This window comes from Phocoena phocoena, chromosome 5, assembly GCF_963924675.1.
Source record: "Phocoena phocoena chromosome 5, mPhoPho1.1, whole genome shotgun sequence".
Taxonomy (NCBI): domain Eukaryota; kingdom Metazoa; phylum Chordata; class Mammalia; order Artiodactyla; family Phocoenidae; genus Phocoena; species Phocoena phocoena.
This window is the reverse complement of record NC_089223.1, coordinates 117577378-117599071: the sequence shown is the minus strand read 5'-3', so window position 1 is coordinate 117599071 and position 21694 is coordinate 117577378. Positions and strand designations below refer to the sequence as shown.

The window sequence follows — 21694 nt, the reverse complement described above, 5'->3', positions numbered from 1 at the left end:
AATACTGTATGCTAACACATATATATGGAATCTAAAAAAAAAAAAAAACAGGTCATGAAGAACCTAGGGGCAGAACTGGAATAAAGATGCAGATGTAGAGAATGGACTTGAGAACACGGGGAGGGGGAAGGGTAAGCTGGGACAAAGTGAAAGAGTGGCGTGGACATATATACACTACCAAATGTAAAATAGATAGCTAGTGGGAAGCAACCACATAGCACAGGGAGATCAGCTCGGTGCTTTGTGACCACCTAGAGGGGTGGGATAGGGAGGGTGGGAGGGAGATACAAGAGGGAGGAGATATGGGCATATATGTATATGTATAGCTGATTCACTTTGTTATAAAGCAGAAACTAACACACCATTGTAAAGCAATTATACTCCAATAAAGATGTTAAAAAAAATAGAAATTTAAAAAAAAAACAGTGGATTACAGATAAAAAAACATATGTAAGTTAACTATATGTCAATAAAAAACTAATAAATTTTAAAAAACATAAACATATAGACAAATATCCAATAATGAAAAGAGCTATGAGAAGATTAAAATAGGATGATATAATAGGGCACAACTGAATGACTAGATAGGTAGAGAAGACATCTCTGAAGAGGTGACATTTAAACTGCTATCTGAAGGTCAGAAGTTAGCTATGGACCGTATGCCTGAAGCACTTCAGCATTTCAGGTGGAGGGAGTAGCTAATGCAAAGAATCTAAAGCAGAAATAATGTTGATCTTTTCAGGAAAAGAAAGAAGGCCTATCTTGTTAGACAGGTGAGGGGGATGGCAGAAAGGAGAGAGGACAGAGAGGTAGATTGTGTGGAACTTTGTCCAATAAGGAATATGGATTTCATTCTAAGTGTGAAAGGGAGCCATCATAAGGTGTTAAACAGGGGAGTGATAAGTATAATCTGATTAAATTTTTATAAAGATCACTCTGGCAGCTGATACTATGTGAACAATTATAGGTGGACAAGAATGGAAGAAGGGGAGATATTGTAGCAATTCAAGTGAGAAATTATGGCAGCTTGTATTTCAGGTGTTTTCCTTGAAGAAGTGGGTGGTTTCAAGATGTGTTCTATGGGTAGAGTCAACAGGATTTGCTGACAAATTGGATAAAAATTGTGAGAGAAATGTAGAAATCAAGAATTACTCCTAGGTTTAGAGTTTCAGCAACTGGCTGATAGAAGACAAAGAGGAACAGGGTTGGTGTACGTGTGGAAAAAATTACTTTGACATCCCAATGGAAAGGTCCATGCTGGTATTTCCCTGTTCACTTTCGTATACTATTTGTTCCAGTCAAACTGATACACTGCTTGCTCTTTTCCTTATGCTTTCCAACCTCATTGCCTTTACACATATTCACTTTTCTCTGCCTGGAGTGCTCTGGCCCTTATTACTACATTTCTAAATCCCCTTTAAGTTCTTTAAGTTCTAAGTATGTTATATAAGTAATTTATATTTAAGTATTTACTAATTTAACTTTCTTCTTGAAGCTTTCCCTGATCTTCCACAGCCAGAAATAAGCTCTTTCTCCCCTAAATTTCCATGGACTCTATTTTTACCTCCCCTGTAACCCTATTTTCCATCTTTCATTATATCCACTGGTCTGACTGTTGTATTTCTTACCAGCCTGCACTCCAAGAGGACCGGAATTCTCTCTGATGTATCTTTGTAACTTACTCAATATATGTACTTGTATAATGTATTGTACCTAGAAGATTCTTATAAACGTTTGGACAATGGAATTGGCAAGACTATATAGATAGTATTGCAGAGACTATTTTAAAGCCTGGAAGAGATCTGATTTTCTTCAAAGCTCAATCACCTATGATCTTTCTTGAATATCTTAATTTCTGGGTGATAATAGTGAGGGACCATGGAGTCTGATAAAGTAAGGAGAAAATGATTGATAGACTTTGAAAAGTGAGATGGCTTTGATGTGTGGAATTGAAACATTATTGAAATAAAGAATAAATGAAAAATAAAGATAAAATGTGATAGAGAGTGGGATGCTTGAAATTGAGATTTTGAAGGTAATAATAGGTATTGGTAGTGACAAACTTTAAGAAAAGCCAAGAGTGACTAAGGTGGGATTGAGAGACGGATCCTTAAGAGCAAGACAGTGAAGGACATGAAAGGGCCGAGAGTTCGGTGGATTATTTACGTGGATACTTAAGCCACCAAAAAGTGATGACAGGAATAGTACTGGGGAAGAAGAGGGAGAGCCAGATAAGATCTTCAGTGTCCACAGAGTGGATAGGTGACCTCAACAATGGCTGTAGCAGATGTAACTGTGTCATATAGTATAGAATCTCATGTCTTATTGGCCCATAATTTTCTTGTCTTCCAGTGTTTTGCTCCCTTCTGAAGAACAGTATGTTTTATTTTCTATTGCATCTGTTCTCAAGATAACTGACCTTATAATATTTCCCCCAAATTGCTGTGGAAGATATGGATAAAAACAGATCACTGACTGATGCAGTAACCTCAGTCTAATGTAGTATTTCAGCAATCATATCAGTATAGACTTTCACATCCAGGACCTAAAACCATTACTCTGGAGGTGAGAGAAATAGTTTAGGAAAAGAACTTTAAGAATTTAGATCATCAGTCAGGTGCTTTATGACTGTTAAACTTCAGAAGGCATAGTAATAAAGCTAATATTTATTGACAGGGTGCTGTGCACCTGACACTGTTTTAAGTGCTTCTCAAACTCTTTTGGTATAGGAATCACCTTGGGATCTCGTTGAAGTACAGATGCTAATTCAGTCAATCTAGTGTGTGTCCTGAAATTCTGCATTTCTAACCAGTCCCCAGGTGATGCCAGCACAGCTGGTCTGACCACACTTTGAGTACCAAGCTTTACATGATTGTCTCAGTAAATTCTCACAACAACCTTATGAGTTGATTCTTTTTATATCCCCATTTAATGGATGAAACTGAAGCACAGATAGTTAAATGACTTTCCCAAAGTCACCCACCTAGTAAGGTGTAGAATCAGGATTTAAATCTAGGCATCCAAACTCACTGAAGGCCTTCTCTTCTATACTACCTTATATCGTACCCGCACGAGATAATTCTTAAGGAGTATTAGGCCTTCTGAGATCACTTCCTAAGTAGAGCAGTATATTTAGGAATCTCAACCACTTGTCTGTGTCTAAATGGTGTCAAACCAGGTTGCTATCACATTCGTGATGTAACTAGGTGATTAATGTCCCACATTTTGTTACATGATTTAGTGAACTGAAGAGTCTTTATGACTCAAATTTGACTCAGTACATAAGTAAAACTTATTCTTGGATGTCCAAGACAACATTTTGTCATTTTAGAAATTTACCACTGTAAAGCAATAGTTTGTTCATTTGTTGATTCATCCATGTATTCATCTAACGAATTACTGATTGCTTATTATATCTAGACACTCTGCTATATGCTAGGAATTCAAAGATTGTAGTAGGTCTTAACCTCAGTGAACTCACAGACAAGAGAAGAGTGAAACGTGAGGGGGGAAAACAACACGTATGGACCAATGTAGTTACTTTAAGGGAAAAGTTTCCTGAATACAGAGGAGCTTAGGGTAAAGTTTAGAACTTGGGATCAGGACCCGTCACATAATTTTGTAGGGCACAGTGCAAAATGAAAACTCGAGCCCCTTTGTTATAAAATTGTTAAGAATTTCAAACATTAAAACAAAACATTAAACCAGCCATGGTCTTTTTAATTGTGGGGCCTCCAGCAATTGCACAAGACATACATTCATTTGCGGGAGTTTTAGAGTATAGATATCCATTGGATACAAGAGGCTGGAGTTGAGCATTTCTAGATTTAGGCTGAATTTGGTCAATTTATCTTGTATTTATTAATTCCAGAAATCACCTTTACTTATTTATTTATTTTTTTTCTGAATTAAATGAAAAAAGAAATGTTCCCGTGCCACTGAAATCCAATATTTGGGTTTGGCATTTAGTGCATTAGCTTTTCCCTTTTTATCCAGTTCTGTTTTGTTTTTCCCACCCAATTGGTGGGTCATTTTCTTCTGTAAATGAAAACATTCCCTTCTGTTCATCACCCATCTCCTACCTCCTACCACTTATCCAGAGAAAGGTTGCTCTTTGAAAAGCAGTTTTCTTTTCTTTGGCACCATTGAGACTATATCCTGTTTAAATTTTTATTGCCCTCGGACACAAAGTAAAGAAAATCTTTTAACAGAGATGTTAAGCATTCAAAGTGAGAGACCATTTGTAAGATTTTTAAGATCTCTGAAAATAGTTTCAAGTTTTAGTTAGTGAAGCAAAAAATTCCACTGAAAGATTTGGAATATTCTACTAAAAGATCACTGTGCATCTCTGTGATTCCTGTAACATAATTTCTTCAAACATAGATCTGACTTAAAATGATTTTTACACTTTATCGTCTATGTAGTGACTAACAAGCTTGTTTCACTCAGATTCAGTTAATATATGCTTTGTTGTTTATTTCAATTGATCAATAATTGGTTTGCATTTATAAAAATTAATAGTGCCCATAATAATTACTGATTATTCTATAAGGTAAAAAATTATGTAAAATGGTTGTATAGACGTTAAAATAAATTGCTCTACTAAATAGATAACGCATGTAATATATTTAAAGGTACTTAATCATATAATCATACAGTGTATTTACAGATGAGGAAATTAATACAAGGAAAGGTTAAGTGACATACCCAAAGTCATACAGCTTTTTGAAGCAGAGCTGGAAACCTCCTTGCTCCTAGTTTACTTTTCCTCACATGTTACATAGGTTTAATATAGTGTTATTTAAATATAACATAAATATTTAAATATCTCAAAATGAGTATAAGAATACAAATTTGTATTAAACTATGGGCTATTTTGAAATTATGATTAGACTTGGGAGCCCATTCTCATCTAGCCATTACTACTGCTGAAGGCTATAAGACTGTATCTCACTCTTACATGCTTTATTAACAATATCTAGTAATTATGTATAATAATATGGGGCTACCAAAGAGCATTATTTTACTCTTTGCAAAAGACTTTGAGAATATTTGGAAACTACTTATTTCCTCCCCCTTCCTCTCCCTGTCTCTGTTGTTCTCATTTGTTTTGACAAAAAGAAAAAAATAGATATATTAAAATAAAATTTTCTCAGGTAAAGGCGAACTACTAGCAAGTTAAGTTCTCTCCCCCCTCCTTCTCTCTCTTTCACACACACATACAGTGTTACATTTACAAAAGCCTTGATTTAACACAGGGAGCTACATTTCCTAATTATATAGTATTGTGTTCATTGTTATAGCACTCACTTGGTCTTTATACAATCAATAGGCATCTCTTTATAACCAACCCAGATACTATAGTGTGTTTGTAGAACTGGAAGCAAGATGCTCAGCAGGTATGGGGTACTGAAGCCACAAGGTATACAGAAGTCATATGGCATCTCTAAAGCACTAATCTCAAAAACAAGCCTCGCGTATTCCATTAGTTTCCATTTCTTCCTAGTGTTTTACTTTTATAATTTTCTACATTCTCATTTTTGAAAAAAATTATATCATTGATTAGAATGAGCTTTCAACATCCTTTCTTTGCCACACCTCAAACCCTCCTTAAATTCTATGATATACCTCATTTATGCAATAGATGTAGTACTAATACTATTAGCATTACTAATAATGCTAGTAGTACTAGATGTAATACTAGTAGATGTATTACTAATAATAGATGTAGTACTCATACTATTACTATAGCAATATGTGAAAACTAAAATGTTACTAGTACAATAATTTGAAAAGTACTAAGGAAGGTCACTATTTAAATGCAGGCTTTGTGGCATTCTTTTGTAAATCAAAAATGTACTCCTTCATTTATTAATTTTTAAGTGAGTAATCACTAAGCGGCCTATAAATTGAGTGGGTGTGAGACAGGATACCGGAGATATTTTACTCTAAAATGAAAATCTAGTGGTCAAAGAATGGATTATGAGACCATTAAAAATATATGGAAATTATAAAAAATGGATAACAGGGAAAAATAAATGTCCATTGTGTAAACTATAATGCAGATATTATTTGGCAGTATTTTTGGTAGCATAAGTATTGGTGTGTATATGTGCTGGAGTCTTGGCCCTAAATTACCTTAAATCTGGTTTAAAGCCTACGCAAATATAAATCGGAACCTAGAGTTAGATGGTAATTCTCACAGTCCTGCATGCAAATTATTTCTGAAATTCTTGAACAGCATTGTCATTTGGAGCAACACATAAACTAATATCAACCTTCAAATTAGAAATTATTATTAAAATAACATTTTAAAATGTGGGAGATGATCTTAGTGATTGTTTCTGTATTATAGCATTCATTGTTATACTAAAAAGGGACTAAGGTTTGACATATTAATAATATTACAAAAATGAGTCTTTGCCTAGGCTAAGGAGATATTATATATTGCTATTTAGAGTCTTTAAAAATTTTTTTCTACCAGAAGATTCAGTTCTCCATACCATGATATAAAAGCCTTGGTATTGCATGCTGAAGTGTCACCCAGGATAATTGAATTACCTGTTAAAGCTCCTGTAATCAGGCAGTTCTGCCTTTCCTTCAGGCTTGAAAAGTTTAGGGTATAAAGCCTCTAAAAGCTCCGGATCATTGCTAATGGCCTGTTCCCAGGGTGACTGGTAGTACTTAGGGACAGCTGTGGTGTTGAATCTTTCAGGAGGAATTTCCTTCAGTGGTCCAGAATATCCTTTGGAAAAATATTGCAAGAATAAGTAAACAGAGTGCCTAAGAGTTTCTAAACTCCACCTAACATTTTCCCATGTTTAATTTTTCATGCAGGGGTAAATTTATGAAGAATGCATTCTTTTTATGATCTCTCAGAAAAGAGTAGTCTGAAAGTGTGAGACATTTTTAAACCCCTTTTAATTCATGGAATTTTCAAAAGAAACCACTTAGTGTTTAATTTTACCAAATCATAGTTAATTTTTTCCTTGACTGTCTTAGTATGTATTTGTTCAGTGAAACTATTAACTTAATTTTTTAAAAATTGTGCCCCTTATATTAATTTATACTAGGCCTTATATACCACACTTAATGGATTAATTTAGAAATGTAAATTGAGTGTCTACTGTGGTCTAGGTTCTGGGGAAATATCAATGGAGACAAAATCTCCCTCCTCTGGAGCTGATTCTTTAGAAGTAACGTCCAGGTGTTGACTATCCTAAATTTCTGAGTGGTCTGTAAAATGTTCAAGCTTCAAAATGGTGAAGCAATTTGTTTCCACTGTCTTAATCAGGCCCTTCTTATTCCCTGATGTGTCCATCACTTGTTTACTTTGTTCCTGAGGATTTCTAACTTTTCTGCTTCCAGTCTCACCTCCTCAGTTTATTTTCACATGAGCTAGAAATTTTCTGTAAGTACCATTTAAAAGTCACACAAATTCCTGGCATAAATGTGAAAACATTTTCACATGCATTAAGTGACATTCTTCAAGTCTTCAAAGGCACAGCTGTTTACTCTCCAGCTATACTACCATACCACCTAGTTATGTCTTTCATATTCTTCCACCATGTCAAAACCTCTCTACCATGTGATCACTCCTACTTTTGGGTTTCCCTGGTGCTCTTTTCCTTCTCTAAAATGTTTTCAATTTTCTTCTGTCAAACCAATGCCTATCCTTTCTTTACACTAAAAATTACTTTTTCTTTTCCAAAAACTCTTGATAATTTCACCAGTAGACAGTTATTTTTTACAGTAATTTAATTTTCTTCTGATTGTCTCCGGTATCAAATGGTAGTCTCTTCGGTAGGCTGCTTCTCTCCACTTGCCACTTAAATGTTGGTGTTACTCAAAGCTCTTTTCTTAGACTATACACTCTGCCTAGAAAATTTCATTTATATTCTTGGCTTTAACTGTGACCTACATATTGACGATTCCAAGGTTTGTTTTTGATCTCCAGGCCCTTCTATTCAACCACCTATTATATTTGTCCAAATTAATACTCTCCTGGCACTCTTTATAACCTATCTAGACCTACATGTATCCATTTTCCAATACATGCTGCTTCTTTTTGTATGTTGGTCATCTTAGCAAGTGTTATCACTGCCCTCAGATGTCCAAGACAGAAGCACTGTCCTAAACAATTCCTTATTCCCACAACAAATCAATAAGTATTACCAACTATATTTGAGGATTTCTAAAATAGGGGCCCTCAACTTTGTGTTTCTGAATCACCTTGGGCACCAACTTAAAATGTTGATAATGGAGTCTTCCCTCCAAAGACAGGAAGTTTCAGATATTGCTTACAAATTGTATGCAAGTGATTTGCAAACAGAACATCAGGAGATCTTGTTCTAGCAAATTACCTCTTTCCTCCTCATTTCCATTTTTACCTACCTGGTTCAGGCCCTGCGCATCTCTTGCCTGGGTTTTCACAGTAGCCTTCGTACTTATCCTTTAGCTCTCAACCCTTCGTCCAGGCACCTCCCTGTTGCTGCCTGAGTGACCTTTTTAAGTGGAAAACTTTATCAGGTCACTCACTTCCCTTACTCCAGGTTCTATGATAGATTCCCAGGACAAAAATCAAAACTACTCAGCAAGGGAATTCCTTGGTGGTCCAATAGTTAGCACGTTCACAGCCATGGCCTGGGTTCAATCCCTGGTCAGGGAACTAAGATCCCACAAGCCATGCAGTGTGGGCAAAAAAAGAAAACTATTCAGTATGACACAAATGGCCCTACCTAGCTGTCCAGCCAGCCTCATCTCCTGCCCTCTCCTCTCACATTTTATGTTCCAGAACTGTGGATCTACTTGAAGCTTGTATCCCGTTATGCCTCCCTACTTGTTCCATTTGTTCCCTGTGCCTGGAATACTCTAACTCTTGTCACCTACAAATTGCTATTTTAAGCCTTAGCTTGAGGTTATCACTTCGGTTTATTCACTCCTGACTTTCCCAGGAAAGCAGAGTTACCTTTTACCATGTCTTTTCTTTGTATAGTATACATAACTCCATTACCATGACTACCACATTTTATTTCCTATTCCTTTCCTAAAATTGATCAGAGTCAACCACATAGAAATTGGAAATTTTAAAATTCTGTATTTTTAAAAATGTATTGAAATCCCACTACCAAAACACAATTTTTCCCCAGTTTTTCTTCACCTATAAGCATAATGATCACATAACTATAATTCTAGTGCACATGGAATCTTGTATTTTATTGCAAATCAATTTTGTTTGAAACACTTTTGAAAGCTTCTACATCATGTTCATGATCATTTTAAGGGTTTTGTAATAATCTAATAATAATCTATTGGCTTGAGGAACTATAAATGGTCTATTCACATTTTTGTACATTCCAGGTTTTCAGATTTTTTAATAGACAGAATTAACTAATAACTTTTTTCTTTTTTGATATGCTGAATTATTTACAAGAAAGAATCCACATAGTTTAACCTCTCAGAAATAATACAATTCAACAATGCTATATGCCAACATTTTTGTTTGATTTTTAAATATATTTTTAATATAACTTATTTAAATTCAAAGGAACTTCATACCTACAGTATTGTGGCATCATAAGACTTATTAATTCATATTTGAGATAAGTTGGCTTGTGGAGACATAGTAGGTTAATCAATAAAAATTTTTGCTAAACTGGGATAAGCTATAATTTGCCCCCTGAATTTGTTATACTTTTCAACTCATAGACCAAGAAGGAAGGATCCATTACTCTTGCTTCATCACAAGCTATCTGATAACCTCCAAACTCTCCCTTTTCTTAGTCTATATTACACAGACATATCCAAATATTTAATAATTGAATATTTAGCTTTAAATAGCTATATGAATTTGTATTTTCAAAATTTCTCTCTCTCTTTATATATATACATAGATAGATAGATATTAATAGATAGATTCCTGATGGTAAATAAAATGTACATATGACATTGAATTATATATGCAGAGAGAAAATGAGACTACAAATATAGTGTGGACATTTGTCCTGTCTCTCTATGTATGATTCCTTGAGGGTAGAGATGAATTTTTCTATTCCTTTTGCAATTTCATAGTTTATGATAATGATTAATAATAAACATTTTAACTTAGTAATGGGAGTACCACATTGAATCAACATAAACTTTTCTATATGTCTTCTGTTTCCTATTAAAAAAAAAAAACCCGGGCTTCCCTGGTGGCACAGTGGTTGAGAGTCCTCCTGCCGATGCAGGGGACACGGGTTCGTGCCCTGGTCCAGTAATATCCCACATGCCGCAAAGCGGCTAGGCCCGTGAGCCATGGCCACTGAGCCTGCGCGTCCGGAGCCTGTGTTCCGCAACGGGAGAGGCTACAACAGTGAGAGGCCCGTGTACCGCAAAAAAAATACCATTCCAAACATTAGAAAGCAAGAGGTTGCGATATAGTGGTTGGAGCTAAAAGAATATGTATATAGTCTGTTGAGTATTAAGAATATAAAGGTGGGTAGGGAAAGGATTAATTTTAACTGAATACTTTATTATATGTTAGGGACTATACTTACATTTTCACATTTAATTCTCACAATGACCATGTGCAGTGAGATTTATTTTCTTTATTTTACAGATGGAGAAAACTGAGACTCAAAGAGATTTATTTTCCTTCCCAACACAGTAGTAAAATGGGCAGAAATGAAAGGAGCCTGCAGGTTGAACCCAGGTCTGTCTGATTCTAAAGCTTCTTTTTCCCCCATGTGCTTAATGTTGTATTCGAGAACTTAAAATTGTAACGCTCTTTGAGAACTCTATTACAATGCTTCACTTCAGAATTCTGTGCATTCTAATTGTGTATTTGGTTCCCTTCAATGTTACTTTATTATGTCTATCAATACCTTTTCTCATTGTGTTCAGTAAGAACGTCCTGATAAGTCTAAGCTCATCAGTGACTGACATTCAACTTACTTTTTTTTTTTTTTTTTTTTGCTGTGCGCGGGCCTCTCACTGTTGTGGCCTCTCCCGTTGTGGAGCACAGGCTCCGGACGCACAAGCCCAGCGGCCATGGCTCACGGGCCCAGCCGCTCCGCGGCATGTGGGATCCTCCCGGACCGGGGCACGAACCTGTGTCCCCTGCATCGGCAGGCGGACTCTCAACCACTGCGCCACCAGGGAAGCCCTCAACTTACTTTTAAATAAGATTTAATATTATACAGTTGCTTTACTTATATATTTTCAAAAACACTAGTGCTATTTGAGAAAATTTCCAGAAGTACTCTTGCTAAATTTAACTGTTTAATTTACAAACATATGACATAAGTATTGCTAATTTCAATATAAAAGTAGTTGAAAATTTTATAAACCTACTTTATACATTACTCTTGAGGAAAAACTTAAGGGTATTTGCTTTAAGTTGTTTTGAAAAGTTATTGTCTAAATAGATCAGATAATTTTTCTGATTGAATATTTCAAAATCAAACAGTACTTCTAAGTAACATATACTGATTTGGATAGCATTTGCTTCTCTTTTAAGATAATAAACAAATATATAGTATTAAAGGATTGCATTTAAGGTTCTGTAAGAGAGCAGAAAATAACAAAAGCAATCTCCACAAGGTCACTTCACATGAGGCATCTGTAAATTTGGTACCAGATCTGGATTTAATTCTTGAACAGTCAATATTGGCTTATAGCTATTCACAACCTCAGGTTCTTAATTTGTAAAATGAGGATTATAATAAATGTCATAGAGTTATTATTAAATTAGACAAATATATATCATAGCACTTCATAAATTGTACAGTTCTATACAAATAGGATTTCAATATAATTACAAACAACTTAATTTTTAATATAATAGGTGATTGCCAACAAATACAATGGACCATCTGAAAGAACGTAAGACTCGTGTAAATGTTTTACAAGACTCCTCTAGGTCTAAATCTTTACATTTGTCCTGAACTTATCTACAAAGTGGATATATACTGAGAAAAACTGTATCATTTAGATACCATTTACTAAAGAATCCAAATGACTTGAGTCATATGTTTAAGTGCATAACAACTTTATTGTTCTATTTGTAAGGGGATTAGTTACCTGGTGCAATGTTTTCTGGATTTGGGGGACTTCGTGGATCCGGGGTGTTAGGAGGAGTAAATGGGGCTTGCTGTGAACCACTTTCCAAGTTGCTTCCATCCAATTTCTCATTCTGCATGGCAATATTGTGCTGTATTTGATCAAAAGTAAACTCAACTGAAAACTCAAAAATATTAGATACACTAATAGGAGAAATCATATGTGCAAGGTGCCATTTGTATACTTAGAATTTAAATACAATGCCACTTCATTGTTACATGAGGTCTCAATAATTTATATTGTAATTAGTTGAGCTATTGAATGAGAAATTTTACTGATACCAATCTAAGATCTGTTTTGTGATGGCAATGCACTTAATTAATTGAGCCTTACTGTGTGCCAGGCACTGTGTCTAGGGCTTTGTATCAATTATGTAATTTGCTATTCACAACATACCTAAAAGGGAAATCTAAGTATTTAATTTTTAAGTCTTTACTAACTTAATATCATACAGCATACTCACCAAACATACGGCTTAGTCATTGTTACATTACTGTTTTATTTATACTTGGGATTTAATGATATGCTTTAATACGCCTTGTTTTAAAATTTAATCTGAAATTTGGACAGCAGTCATATATAACAAAAAATATTTGCACTTTAAGCTGCATGAACTTACAGAAGGAAGAATTTGGGGTTTCTAGAAAATAAAATGCTTAGAAGAGCATTTGTCTTTAAAGTTTTAGGTGAATTTGTTTTACTCTTATAATTTGGGATTTATTCTATGGCAATATAGCACTTTAAAAACAGTCAGTTTGGGCTTCCCTGGTGGCACAGTGGTTGAGAGTCCGCCTGCCGATGCAGGGGACGCGGGTTCGTGCCCTGGTCCGGGAGGATCCCGCGTGCCGCGGAGCGGCTGGGCCCGTGAGCCATGGCCGCTAGGCCTGCGCGTCCGGAGCCTGTGCTCCGCAATGGGAGAAGCCACGGCAGTGAGAGGCTCGCATACCACAAAGAAAAAAAAAAAAAAAACAGTCAGCTTGCATTTTAACAGAGAAAAACAGACATTGTAATAGGTTATATCCTCAGAAATATGGCTAGGACTTATCTCTATGGTAAAGTATTGTTTTAATTATATATGAGAAATATATATATGCTTTTTAAAAAGCCAATCTATTTAAGAAGTGCGTAAAGTCAAATCATCTTTTAACTTTAGAAGGAAAAATTTATTGAAAGGCATAGCAAATAAAGACCAATTTTGACTTTCTTCTGTGTGACATAAGCAGAAAGTATTTTAAAATATTTTTTCATTTCTGTATTTATTTATAAGATGATAAGGTAAAGTACAATTTTACAGTTTAATACTTATTCAACTTTATAGAAATGTGAGGATAAAAGACTATTTTGTCCTAAAATCCAAATACTATAATTAAAGGCCATAAATTAAGGCCTCACCTGATAAAATTATGAAGAAAATTAAGTTTATTGCATTTTCAGGCTTCTCCCACCCACAGCCACTCTCCAGGTGCCTTTTACCTTCACCTTACTCTAGGCAGCACCCTGGTAAAGTTGATTTGGAAATGAGTAGGGCAATGTTAGTAGGGGTAAGCTGGCTTATGGAGCCATGCAAGAAGGCATGAGAGGCAACATCAACTAGGTGAGTACAGGGTCTTGATTACTGGGCATGAAAGTTTGCATTTTATTCAACAGGCAATAAGAAACAATTTCTAGAGATGAGTAATGCTATACTCAGATACATCAGTTTTCCATGTTTTGAATTTAGCTCTTGTCTTAAGTGTTCAACTTAATTGACTGGGTTAATATCTTTTATCACTTCTGAACCTACACCACCTCTTAGAAAAGAGAAAAGTTCTCCCTAACTTTAATTATAAATAAAAGCCAGTTGACATAAATATAGAAAGTTTAATTGTATCACGCATAAAAATTACTTTTTACAAATTACTGAAATGTGCCCATGAAATGAATTTCACCTAAACTTACAAATCATTCTACCTACATTAATTTAAAAATTGTCACACTAACCTCATTTATAGATAGGAAAATCAACTCTTTCTAAATAGTCATTAATTATCAGGAGACACCTAGTAGCTCTATTGTCATTGTTAAGTATACAAACAAAACCTTTTAATAGTTGGGTAGTGACTTATTTTAGTTATGATATGAGCCTTAAATTATTTTTTATAAAGTTATTTTTTGAACAAAATAAATAAATGTTCAGAATCTCAATATATTTAGTTTGGTCTTATTTCAGAATTACTTGTTACAGTATACTTCCCCATTTCCCAGTATTATCTAATATTTTAAGGATTTTGAAAAGTCCATAGTTACTAAAAGCAGATGTAGTCTTAACTGTAAAATGTGAATTGTTTTGATTAACATCCTTTTGTTGTGATTTATAGAAGGGACTTAATTCTGATGAATCATTCTGCTATTTTATTTTCACTCTAATGCTCATTTTCTTCATCCTTTTTTTTTTTTTTTTGCCTATTTCTGTAAGAAGTTGATCAGTTCATGAACTAGGGCTTCAAAATTGGCATATGTAGCAAGCAACGTATCTTCATTTCTTTTTAAAAATGCCTATTTTCTGTTGTTATTTATGACATAAGAAGTTTTGTGTGGCTTCAGTTTGCCAGTTTCTCAGCAATAGAGTAAGCCCAAAGCTGTGCTTTTTTTTTTTTAATAACACTTAATATTTAAACCAATGGCATTCATTACCAGGGAGTTGATTTATATTTTCATCTAATGATGTCCTGAAGGTTATAATAAAATAAGAAATGCATAAATATAAGTTAAATAATTATTTTGACAACATCTATAGCTCAAGGGAAGCAGTAAAAGGAAAAGGTCATTTCAGAAAATGTAGTCAATAAGTTAATTTGATATAAATCATATAAAGATGATTCAAGAATTAGATTATAAGTAAATAGTTGTTTTCTATTTTTCAGTGTTATTTTGTCTCTCTATCACTAGACAAGGGCTATTTATCTTTGAAATCCCAGCATAGTTTCTAGAACATGGTAGGCAATCAATAAATTTTTGCCAGAAGTATAAATAAATGAATGGAACTAGACCTGAACCTAATATCTTTTAAATTCCTGTCACATTATCAATGCTTGCTTCAAGTTGCAATCTAATACCGTGATAAAGCAAATGTGTCATCATACAATGTAGCTCACTACCTTCCTCAGTGATTTATTATGCAGGTCATTTTTAGAATTAGGATCAGAGAACACAGATCTTTAAAGCCAGAAAACACCTTACAAAACCATTTGCATCAATCCCTTATTTTATAAATGAGAAAACAGGTCCAGAAAGGCAAAGAAAGTTTTAAATTGACTCCAAATTACACAGATTATGGGAGAGCCAGGACTGAACCCTGGTCTTCCAGTTTCCAGGCCAGAGTTTCTTTTAATTACACCATGACAAGTGTCAGTGCAAGAACTCTAGAATTCTGAGAGCTGGGTTTCAGTCTACTTATTATGGTGTTACTTAAGCCAAATAAATATATGTACTTCCTTGAATACTACTTTCCTCATTTCTGAAGAAGAGAGAGTAAATTTCATCAGACTTCAGAGTATGTTATGTAACTCAATGACATGTGACTTTATTCCATATATTATTATTGTTTATTGCTCTATGTTATTTATCAGCATTTAATTATTTACTTCAATATAGCTATTTGGGATTATTTTATTTATTTAGTTCCCAATCTTCTAGGAACACTGAAAAACTATCAAGACCTGTTCTTAAACATTTTACCTATGACCAGAACATTTGACCACAGGTGTATAAGATTATTGTCAGTAATTGGAAATACTAGTGATAAAAGAATATGCTTTATTCTAATGGACATTTTAAATCTCATTGTACCTTCCACCAGAACTGTAGTTAAAGCATTATACTTAGAGATATAAATGTAAGTTATGAAAACTAGATTTATTCATTTATTCAGATGTCTAGACTTGTAGATGACTTTTCAGAGAATCTCCCTTAAGCTGCTATATTTCATATTATTCTTCAAAGCTGCTTCTCTGTTGTCATTATTGAAAGAATATGATTATATAATTATACTCTGTCAGATGAGTTAGGGGTTATTTTAGGCTCATGCTGTATTAGCTGCAGACATTTTCTGATAAGATGATACTGGGCATAATTATAGGGTAGCATAACATTGCGTTTATCCATGACTTCAAGTGAAAACCATCCTTCCTAAGTGTAAATACTATGGTTGAGTAAAATTTGATGTCTAACTGAATTCATAATTATAACTAAATTCAATTCATGGGTGTTGAAGGATGCTCATTAATGTGAAAAAAAACTGTTTAAGATGTTCTCTAACCATTTATTGTTAACCAGCATCATAACAAGGGAAATAGAAAGTTCAGGAATGAAAAAAATTTTGTTTGTGAGTGCGGTTGTTAGTTCTGTAATGTGTTTTAGTAATTATGATAAAAGATCAGTGAAACCAGTCTGTTTGCTGTAAAGAATTTAGCTGTCCATTCAAAACAACTTAACTAGTGATGGCAGCTGGAAAGCTTTCAGGTTTAAATTCATAAGTAAACTTATAGACTTTTCATAGCTACAGGAAGAAACCCTCAATAAAAAAAACACAAAAGACAAAAAAACAACTAATATTTGTTGTAGTCTCTAGCATCTCCTCAAATTTAGAACCAATGCACTGTTGCTTTTTGATTCTTCATACCTGGTATTTTATTTTTAAAGTCATTTTCCCAAAGCTAATTGTTTTTCTACTATGAACTTCTTACTCTAAAATCTCTCTGAATGACAAGAGAATATGGTATTCATGCAATATGTAAAATGTAATTTAATTAGTTTGTTTGCTTTTTTAAACTTCTGGTTGATGAAAACTTTTGTCCAAAGAGTTTTGTCCACATTGGTTTTGTTGTTAATAAATAACAGACTTCTCTACACAATGTGGAATAAATGCTTTGAAAGGAGATCAACTGTGTCTGTAGTTCCCAGGCATGTTTTACTGCCAGGATGTATTCAGCCAATAAAATGCTTATACTTACTTTATGGAGCACTGTGTGCTTTGGAAATATTTCCATCCCAAACATTTAACCAGTGGTGATAAGACCATGGAAACTTTTAGTACCACAATGTCCACTCCCTCTCCCTGATCTTAGCAGAACAGAGGAGCTCTTCAGTGCCAAATCTACAAACTTACAATGTCTGTACTGAACTAAAAAGATACTCATATCATGCATAATATTTCCTTTGTTTATCCACCTAAACTATTCATTATCATGAAAAAAAGTCTAACAGAATCAATGAAAAGAAAATTTGTAGAATACTTGTTTGAGAATCTAATAACACATATAAATTTAGAAGTGCTGCCCATTTATTTAGACACCACATTATCAAGTTATACCTACATTTATTTGTGCTTTAGATTCATAATGGAAATTTTCAAATGTATATTTGTCAGATCTTCTTTGTCGCATCTTAAATAGTCTGGCACCACGGTTACTGAGATGGGATAATTCTTCCAACATGATGTCTCTGGGGATGCTGACTTTTTTGCCCAGGTCCATGCCATCTACATCTGTAAAACAATATTCATGTGCATGAAAACCCCAAGATAAGCATTTTTAAGTGCTTTGCTAAATTTCATAACTTATTGCCCGCTCTATGCTAGTATAGTGACTAAAATATAGGCTCTTTACTCAGACTGCCTTGGGTTGAATCCTGGCTCTACTACTTTCTAACTGTATGATCATAGATATGTTACTTATTTTTTGTAAACCTCTATTTCCTTATCTCTAAAGTGGGGCTAATAATAACACCTACTGCATAAGGTTGATTTGAGGATTAAATAAAATGTTTCTTATCAAACACTTAGCATCATACCTGGCACATAGAAAGAGTGAATGAAAGTAAGCTAATGACACTATTAATTTAATCTTTCCTTATTTAGTGAGTTTTCAAACAACACTGATCATAATTCTCTTCATAAGCTCTGTTTGACTCCCAACATTTTTCTGTATCAATTTTAGTAGTCTCTGTTACAAGAATGTCTACCCTTTGGCCCATGCCACCCATTTTCCTGTCCCTGTCAGAATGCTATTCATTCTGCATCTAGCACCAAGGAGCCTAACATAAAGTAGGTAGGTGATAAGCATTAAATGAACAAATCCTTCTCAATCTAGCTTATGTGCCATTTCTGTCAATTCCTTCTCTAAAATCTCTATTCATAATTATTCATGCCTTTTCTGTATTCCCATAGCATTGAATCACAATTACTTGATTCCATTTTACTTATTTTATGGCTTGCACATTCTTTATGTTTTTGTCTTTGTGTCCCCCATGCCTTAAATATAGGAGATGTTCAGTAAACAACTGTTATTTTCTATTTCTAGTACTGAAGGACTTTTCTAAAATCCCAAAGAAATAAAACTCCTCCACTTGCACCTTTAATCAGAAATATCTTTTTGTGTAACCCACAGAGTTCTTTTGCCACTGTGGACTGCTCTTAAATGCAAAGAAGAAAAATTGGACCATTGGTAAAATAAATAATTATGCTGGTTGATGGGGACAACATTTTCTGATGTAACAAATTAACCCTAATAATTAGGCTTTTGGAGGTCTTTAGGGATAAAATAATAAAATTACTTACAAATTTTCTCCCCATTTTGCCTTGAAAAAAAATCAATTTGTTTATATATTTTGATGTTACCCAGAAAGGAGCTCCACTAATTATAAAAATTATAATATCAAGACTTCTGCTTCTGGGAAGATAGAATAGATCTACTTTTCCCTATACCTCTACTAAGTAAAACTAAAAATCCTGGACATTATGTATAAAATAAACATAAGAAGACTCTGGAAGTTGGAGAGAAGAAGGCAGACCAGCTAGGGACAACAAGGTCCTTCCTCAGGATCCAAGGAACAACAAGGTACTGAATTCTCTGGGTTTTCTTTTAGCCCCATATATCCCAGACTTGGAGCTGAAGATGCTATGAACCCAGAAACACCAAAAGGTGCAGCCAAAAGCCTCCAAAAAAGATTGTTCTCACTAGCCAAGACCAGGAAAGAAGCAACCTAGAAAGACAGAAAACTTTTAGACAATAGCTACTCTACTTCAGCCAAATACCACAGGAAAAACTTTGGCCTCACCCATATCAACAAAGTTCAAGTGGGGAGCCCAGAATTTTACCCTTGCAAGGCTGTAATGAGGTGCCCTGATGCTCCCATAAGGGTGGTATCAGAGGGGCTAAGGAGGAAGCTGGGACTTTCATCCCTGTCAGCCAGTAACAACCCTCCATCCCCTGTAGTGTTAGTGGAACTCCTACCCCCTCCTACTAGTAACTAAGTGACCCTCCTCAAGTTTCAGTAGGGGCCAACTGGGAAACCTTGACTTCCTACTTCCACCTGGCAGTGATGAGGTGGCACTCTCCTTCCCCTGCTGAAGCAGTGTCAGACTAGGATAGATAAAACAGAAGGCTTAAATAAGAGCAAGATTCTTAGAACATAATATGACAATATGCAGGCTCAAATAAAAAAATCATTTGTCATACCAAGAATCAGGAAGATCTCAAACTGAATGAAAAAAGACAGGTGCCAACATGAGGTGACTGAGATATTAAAATTAAATAACAAAGATTTTAAAGCAGCCATGATAAAAATACTTCAAAGAGCAATTACAAATTTCTGGAAACAAATGAAAGAAAAATAGAAAATTTTAGCAAAGAAATAAAAAATCATGGCAGAGAAATAAAAGTTGTAAAGAACCAAATGGAAACATTAGAACTGAAAAATAAAATACCCAAAATAAGAAGTTCAGTGGATGGATTCAGTAGCAGAATGGAGGGAATAAAGGAAAGAAATGGTGAATTGAGAGATAGAACAATGGAAATTACCCAATAATAACAACAGAGAAAAACAAATAGACTGGGAAAAAAAAAAAAGAAAGCCTTAGGGATTGGTGTGACTAGAACAAAAGATACAGCATTTGTATCACTGAAGTCCCAGAAGGAGAGGAGGAGGCATGTGGGACTGGAAAAGTACACAAAGAAATAATGGCTAAAAACTTCCCCAATTTGGCAAGAGACATAAACCTACAGATTCAAGAAGCTAAAAGCATTCTATAAAAGATAAATCTATAGAACTCTACAACAAGACATATTATAAACTTCTAAAAACTAAAGACAATGGGAAAATCTTGAAAGCAGCCAGAGGAAAATGACAACTTACCTATGGGGAGAAAAAAATGAGAATGACAGTGGATTTCTCATTAGAAATCATGAAGATCAGAAGGAAGTGGCACAAAAATGCTGAAAAAAAAGAAATGTCAACCCAGAATCTGATACCTGCTGAAAATATTCTTTAGAAATAAAGGGGAAATTGAGACATCTTCAGATGAAGGAAAACTAGGAAATTTGTTGCCTGGAGACCTACCCTAGAAAAATGGTTCATGCTGTTACAACAAAATATTGAAGACTGGTGGCTAATAAACAACAGAAATATATTTCTCATAGGCCTGGAAGCTGAAAGTCTGAGATCTGTGTGGCAGCATAGTAGGTTCAGTTGAAATCATTCTTCTGAGTTGTAGACTGCCCACTTCTTACTGTGTTCTCACATGGTAGAAGGGACAAGAAAGCTCTCTTGGGCTTCTTTCATAAGGTCTTTAATATCATTCATGAAGACCCCACCCTCATGGCCTAGTCACTTCCCAAAGGCCCCATGTCCTAATACCATCAGGGACATTAGGATTTCAATAGCAAATAACTAAATTAAGTTCTTTAAACAAAAGGGAAACAATAAAATAAGGAATCTTAGAACATCGGAACAAAAAAAGATTACAGTAAGCAAAAACGTGGATAAATACAGTAAGCCTCCCTTCCCCTCTTGAGTTTCTAAATTATGTTTGATCATAGAAGCAAAAATTATAAAACTCTGATATAAATATATGTAGAAAATAGTTAACACAATTTTATTATAAACAGGGGAGGGTAAATAGACATGAAGGTAGATAAGTTTTCTGTACTTCACTTGAACTGATAAAATGACAATATCCATAGACTTTGATAAGTTAAGCACATATAATGTAATAGAACAACTACCAAAAACTACACAGGTACACTTGAAAAACTATAGATAAATAAAAATGGAATTCTGAAACATGTGCAAGTAATCTGTAGGAAGCTAGGAAAAAGAAAACAGAAGGGAAAAACAGAGACAACAAACAGAAAACAAAAAATAAAATGATAGACTTAAGCTCTACCACATCAGTAGTAGAGCTTAAATAAAAATGCTCTAAATACCCTAATTAAAGGATAGAGACTAGCAGACTGGATTTTAAAACATGACCCAAGGGCTTCCCTGGTGGCGCAGTGGTTGAGACTCCACCTGCCGATGCAGGGGACATGGGTTCGTGCCCCGGTCCGGGAAGATCCCACATGCACAGAGGGGCTGGGCCCGTGAGCCATGGCCGCTGAGCCTGCACGTCCAGAGCCTGTGCTCCTCAACGGGAGAGGTCACAACAGTGAGAGGCCCGTGTACCACAAAAAAACAACAAAAACAAAACATGACCCAAATATAAGCTGTCTAGAAGAAACTCACATCAAGTAAGTGCCTTGAACAATATAGGCAAGTTGAAAGTAACAGGATAGAA

General features: G+C 34.8%; 1 protein-coding gene across 2 annotated transcripts in view; it reads right to left on the bottom strand.

Annotated features, from left to right (window-relative positions):
* MYOZ2 (myozenin 2) overlaps nt 1-21694 on the bottom strand; it is a 35568-nt gene that overhangs the window by 1627 nt on the left and 12247 nt on the right. For both annotated transcript variants that reach the window (XM_065877705.1, XM_065877704.1), the window contains exons 3-5: nt 17457-17626; nt 12064-12193; nt 6562-6745 (exon numbers count right to left, since the gene is read on the bottom strand). In XM_065877705.1, the coding sequence (XP_065733777.1) occupies nt 6562-6745; nt 12064-12193; nt 17457-17626 (484 nt within the window). The remainder of the gene's footprint in view (nt 1-6561; nt 6746-12063; nt 12194-17456; nt 17627-21694) is intronic.